The sequence below is a fragment of the Primulina tabacum genome, chromosome 8, assembly GCF_025594145.1.
Source record: "Primulina tabacum isolate GXHZ01 chromosome 8, ASM2559414v2, whole genome shotgun sequence".
NCBI lineage: Eukaryota > Viridiplantae > Streptophyta > Magnoliopsida > Lamiales > Gesneriaceae > Primulina > Primulina tabacum.
This window is the reverse complement of record NC_134557.1, coordinates 35766266-35772664: the sequence shown is the minus strand read 5'-3', so window position 1 is coordinate 35772664 and position 6399 is coordinate 35766266. Positions and strand designations below refer to the sequence as shown.

Below are 6399 nucleotides of genomic sequence, written 5' to 3'. Positions count from 1 at the left end.
TCTCAGCCCCTTTCTGATCAGCTTACCTCTGATCAAAATCGGTTCTGATCCATTCTCAAATAATACACAATACCAAATCAACTCAGATATTCAGGTAACATGTATCTTCAGAAACAATAAACACATACTGTAATATTAGCATACAATGTAATTCAACATTATAGTAAATCACATGCTAGCAATCACATGCAAGGAAAGAAAACTCATTCTACCCCGCTCACTAGCTTCTATCTCAATCTCAAGAACCTACAGTTCTAGACCTATTGCTCTGATACCACCTGCTGTGGGGACCCGGACGCTAATTCATGTCTTAATCATTATTAATGTCAAATATAACAATTAAGAAAAGTGGGACTAAAAATTTTCTTTTTAAATTATAAATGCGGAAACGTAATAGTAATCTATCTGATTTACATATCAATATCAAAGTACAAAACATGTACTACATGTATCTATCTCAACTAGGTTCAACATCTATACATCAAATGCTGAATCCTACTCTGCTTCTAGGCCCGGATCTCCACGCTAACTATAATCTCTCATCCTCTTCTTGATTCTGATCCTGTCCCACATGTTGTCAATCACACATACAAACAAGACAACAGTCGGATAACTCCGGTGAGAATTACATTCCCAGTATAAATCATGTATACATGCATTTCATATAAACAGATATAAAAGCATGAAATAGATATTCATAATATGTATCAAATCAGAAACGTAAATCAATATAAACTCTGAATATAACATGTATCAAATCCGACACATGAATCAACACAAACTTTGAATCACACTCAGTGACTCATGGACTCTGACTCGACTCGTCCTAATCTAGGGATCTCGATCTGAATAAGAACATACACCCACCTACACTCCCGATCGGGGTGGTGGCACGTTCTTATTCGCGGACTTTGGCTCTTTCCATATCGAACATCAGTAATAGAAGAAACTCCAATTCTATCCACTTCGATATAACGAAATGTCCGGTGTCTTGACCTATCCGTCACAGACTTTGGCACTTTCGCCAACTCAGTATCTTGTGACAATGTGCGATGTGCCAGTGACGATTCCATCACTATCAGGCACCCCTGTCACGAGATCAATCATCTCTGCCTAGGCGTATCCACCTATGACTCAATACATAATTCAATAGATCAAAGATATCAATTTCATTCAATTGCAAATATCAATGCAATACAGTAAAGTATGTGATTTTGGGAAACTCAAGTCAAGTCAACTCGAGTTGTGCAATCCCGCATCAACATCAATTTATACCTTTCTCTTCTCGGTCTGACGAAGTCGAAGTCTCGAAGTCAAATCTGTCCATATTCAATCTGAAATGACAATATCGAATCGACTCTATCAATATACAGCTCAATTCAAAGCCTGTTCTGATCAATACGCAAATTAAGACATAATCTGATCAATGTCAACGATACAACGATACAATCTCAATCAATACTGAATCTGATCAAAATCAATCTACTGATGTTTCGACGACATAACAATACAGTCTTGATAACTCCGTCAATCTCAACATCACAGATATAATATCATAACTCAAAATCGATATCAGTACAACCCATAATCTCAACAATAACAGATCATAATCTCAAATCTGTACAAGCTCGCAATACCGGCAATACAATATCAGTATATAAGAATCAACAACTCATCTGATCCAAGTCTGAATAATATCACTATACCCAGCGATACAGTATAAATCAGATATCAATTCCAACACTTCATAATCGATAACAACATAATTTTGATATCACATCAGGTCTAATCACAATCAAATCAACTCTGAAAATTCATAACAATTGCATAATCTGTCTGTTCTTCGATCCGATTTCAATTATACGATGTCTACTATGTCAAGAACACTATATATCAATCATATCTGATTCTGGCAATGTCATAATTTCAAATCGTATCAAAATGTAATAAAACTTACGTCCAGTTGAAGCTGTCGTCGCTAGAAACACGGTTTTGTACTCGGATTTCAAATTCAGACGGACGGATCTTCGTAAAATCAGAATTCTTATCTTTAAGAAAACTTGAAATCTCCTAAGCCTTTTTCCTCGTTTTCTTTCTCGCGATTATGTTGAAGGAATGAAGTGTAGATGTATATAAATATCCCACGTTGCATGTCTAAGCAACGTGTTAACTTTTCCTCAATTCTGGTTGGCGCTCGGGCGGTCATAAATTTCCGCTCGGGCGCGGAAGTTTCTGTCGAGATACTCAGCTGATCATCTCCTGGCGCTCGGACGGTAATATTCTACCGCTCGGGCACCAAACATTCTGTCCAAGAAGTAAACTCATGGTACATTGGCGCTCGGGCGGTTCTTTTCTACCGCTCGGGCGCAAGATGTTCGGTCCAACATCTTGGCTTATAATGTAACGATGCCCTGCTTCTTCATTTGAGTTCCTATAACCTCAATTCTGTCAATTAACCAACGCATGATTACAGTAATTAAATCTCGGGCACTACAAGTACGGTGGAAGGTCAGACCCTGATGGTGAAGTTCCTCCGAAGAACTGTCCAAAAGGCGTAGAAGTGATGTCGGAGCCATCCCCCGTTGCCATTCTTTTCTGCCAAATTTTTTGTTGCTCTTTAACCAAATATGCACGAACTGATTCATCAACGCACATGGGGTTCATCCTTAATATTTTATTTTCTTCCTTAAAAGCCATTATCGTATTCCTTTGTTTTTCAACATCAATGAGCTGTTGTCGATGGGCCTCAGAATTCTCCATCACAGCCACCATTTTCTCACTGCATTTGGCCATGGTGGATAGGTCCTTCAAGTGTTCTTCATTGGCTTTTATTTTGGATTTGGCCTTTTTTATGCCAATTGGACGTTGAGAACTCTCTCATGATGGATTATCTTCATCCAGGTTTATAGCAAACCAGATAACCTTGGAGAATTGGACGTTGGTGATTCTGTGTTGGGAGAATAGTCAGACTATGATGAGTCGATATTCCCGTGGTTTGGTATGAAATTAGGTAAAACAACGCGTGATGGATTGAACTTCTCTTGCTCTTTAAGTAAAGACTATACATGATCCAACCGACAAGTCGAGCCAAATGATTTCTTAAATAAGGCTTTTGCTTGATCCACCTATAACCAAGTATGAATTGTATCTTAGTTACAAAAATAAAAAAAAAATATAGTTTCACGTAAATATGATGAAAAAAATAAATTACTCACAATGTCTTTCTCAGAAGCACCACATGGATGGCTAAATTCCACCTGGCTAACACACGAGCTAAAGTTTGGACGATCTTGTTTATGTTGAACCAACGACATTGGAGGGCCTTGGTAGTACGAGGCTCTGTTGATTTCCTAGTGAATTGCTCGTTGTAAATAGCTGCCACTCGTGACCACAACCTATCGCGTGATTGGTTTATACCAATTATTGGATTTTGAGAGACTTCAAGATAAGCCATCACGAGCAGTTTGTCTTCCCCAATTGAGAAAGCGACACCACGTTTAGATGATATCATTTGAATGAAAATATTTATTTACTTTGTATGAGTGATGTCAATGCTACAAATGATACTGCAATTTATAGTCAAAACATTTTGGATAAGAAATCTGAACCAACGGTCTTGATTAAATTATATATGATCTAACGGTAGAAATTAAAATTAGTTAGATTTATTTGTTTGGGGATTCAGAATTTGATCTAAAGGAGTATATTTACTTGTATTTGCTAGCAAAGGACAACCCGTGATAGCTGCAAGTAGACAAACGATGGTAGATGAGTTGTCTTTGATTGTGACTAGGCAACCCGTGACAGCTGCAAGTAGTTCACCCATCAGTTATTAGTGGGATGAAAACTCGTGCTAGATGGCTTGTATTTGCTAGCAAAGGACGACCTGTGATAGCTGCAAGTAGACAAGAGCTGGTAGATGAGTTGTCTTTGATTGTGACTGGACAAACAGTGACAGCTGCAAGTAGACAACCCATAAATTCTTAGTGGGCAAAAACTCGTGCTAAATGACTTGTCTCTGCTAACAAAGGACATCTCGTGACACAACTAGACAACCATTGAGTTGGATTTATGCATCACTTATTTCTTTATCTCACACAACCCATGACTTCTTCACAACTTATTTAAGAACAGTGACTTCTTCATCATTTACTCATCCAGCACAAAAATGAATTTTCATGAGGGAGGTCCTTCGAGTTTTTCTTTCTACACTGACTCTTCGTCATCTGACGACGAAGAACAGCTTAATTCCAACATAAAAAATGAGTTGCATCGCATTGATGAACAACAAACGGTTTTAAGCCAACTCATGAACTAGTGCAACTGTTGTCTCCAATTACTTCTAAGAATGTGATGAGTTGCACCATCAAGTCTCGATTCCTGGCCATATTGTGATTAATCGAGATAGATTAGCCGCCGATCAATGCTTGTACAATGACTATTTTTCGGAGTCTCCAATGTACAATGAGTCAATGTTCAAACGACGTTTTCGAATGTCTCAGCGTCTATTCTTGCGAATTATGGAATCCGTTCAAAATCATGACAATTACTTCATACAAAAAATAGATGCGTTAGGGAGGCATAGGTTGTCCCTATACCAGAAGATGACTGCTGCAATGCGTATCTTAGCATACGGTGTTGCGGCAGATTCAACATATGAGTATATTAAAATCGGGGAGTCTACTGCGATTGAAAGTTTAAAAAGATTTTGTCGGGCTATGGTGGAGGTGTTTGGTGACCGTTATATTCGGTCTCCCAATGCTGAGGACATTCAAAGGATTCTCCATATTGGAAAACAATGTGGATTCCCGGGGATGCTGGGAAGCCTCGATTGTATGCATTTGAAATGGAAAAATTGTCCAACCAATTGGGCTGGACAATATGCTGGTCGTAGTGGAAAACCGACAATCATTTTGGAGGCTGTAACAGATTACGAGTTGTGGATATGTCATGCATACTTTGATTTTCCAGGTTCAAACAACGACATTAATGTGTTGTCAAAATCTCATCTCTTTGTTAATTTGGCCAATGGGGTAGCTCCACCCGCTAACTATGTCATACAAGAAAAAAAATACACCATGGGATACTACCTAGCCAATGGTATATATACAAAGTGGGGCACTCTAGTGAAAAAAATTCACAATCCACAAGGTCCAAAGAAGAAATACTTTGCAACACGACAAGAAAGTTGTAGAATAGATGTTGAGCGAGCATTTGGTGTACAACAATCAAAGTGGGCGATAATCACTGGACCTGCACGAGTTTGGAGCAAACGAGTGCTACATGATATCATGACAACATGCATTATAATGCATAATATGATTATTGAAGATGAAAGAGATGAAAATGTGTCAGTCACAAATTATCGCGAATCACCCATCGTAGATGTTGAAATGGCACGTGATGAGCATGTCTGATTTCAAGATTTTATTGCACGCCATCGTCAAATAAAAGATAAGTCGGCTCACTATGCACTTCGAGATGCTCTTATTGACCATTTGTGGGATGAGTACACTACTTCGGAATATTAATATTTTTAATGGTCAATTTACGTGTTGTCCTGTAAACCATATGTGTCGTTTATGTTTGTCGCGATTTATATTTTATTTTTATATTATGAATGTAGTATCTTGTCGTTTATGTTTGTCGTGTAAAAAAAATGCATTGTTTTAAATAAATAAGTTTAATACATGTTTTATTGTATTATGTTTATCGGATTAATTAAGTTCGGTTATATAATACATTATGTAATTATATAATTATATGTGTGTGTTTTTGAAAATGAAAAAAAAAAAAGAAATGGATTATTTTGTAATATTTTTAGAGGATATGATTGGAGAAGGTTTTTAAAAATAGAGATCACAGATCTCTATTTTAGAGGATAGAGGATGAAAAATAGAGGATATGAGTTGGAGATGACCTTATATGAGGTATTATGAGGGGAAGTTAATCCTAAATTCCAAGATTTTGTGGGTTTTGATCATTAAACCAAAACACGTTGCTTTGGATTCTTAGTTACACTTTTTGTAGGGATTTGATCTTTCATTTTGGAACTTCGTGTTGGATTATAATCTATGGATTCGGAGGAGATTGCTAAACGTATTAGTTCTCTGAAATTCTATGCATGTGATGTTGAGGATCTGATTATAATTCCAACAGATTTGGCGTCTATTGGGCAACATCGATTGGAGTCTTACCTGGTCGCTAAGGTTCTCTCTCCAAAGATAGTGAATCGGGAAACTTTTCAATCCCAAATGCCATGCATCTTGCAGGCGAAAACAGGTAAAGATCGGGGTGACTGGGGAGAACTTTTTTCTTATGGATTTTGAATTCAATCTAGATAAAAGGTATGTGATATTGGATAGCCCTTGGACGTTTTTCAAAGACCTTGTATTGTTT

At 37.5% G+C, this 6399-nt stretch overlaps 1 protein-coding gene across 1 annotated transcript; it reads left to right on the top strand.

The window, feature by feature from the left end:
* The first annotated feature begins 3840 nt into the window (after nt 1-3840).
* On the top strand, nt 3841-5417 carry LOC142554712 (protein ANTAGONIST OF LIKE HETEROCHROMATIN PROTEIN 1-like). Its single transcript, XM_075665381.1, has 2 exons — nt 3841-3964; nt 4348-5417. The coding sequence occupies exons 1-2, from the start codon at nt 3841-3843 to the stop codon at nt 5415-5417; spliced, it is 1194 nt and encodes a 397-aa protein (XP_075521496.1).
* The last annotated feature ends 982 nt before the right edge of the window (nt 5418-6399 follow it).

Coding starts and splice junctions, on each gene's coding strand:
- LOC142554712 (XM_075665381.1), top strand. CDS start 3,841: ATGAAAACTCGTGCTAGATGGCTTGTATTTGCTAGCAAAGGACGACCT. Junction 3,965..4,347: donor ACAAACAGTGACAGCTGCAA/GTAGACAACCCA, acceptor ATTACTTCTAAG/AATGTGATGAGTTGCACCAT.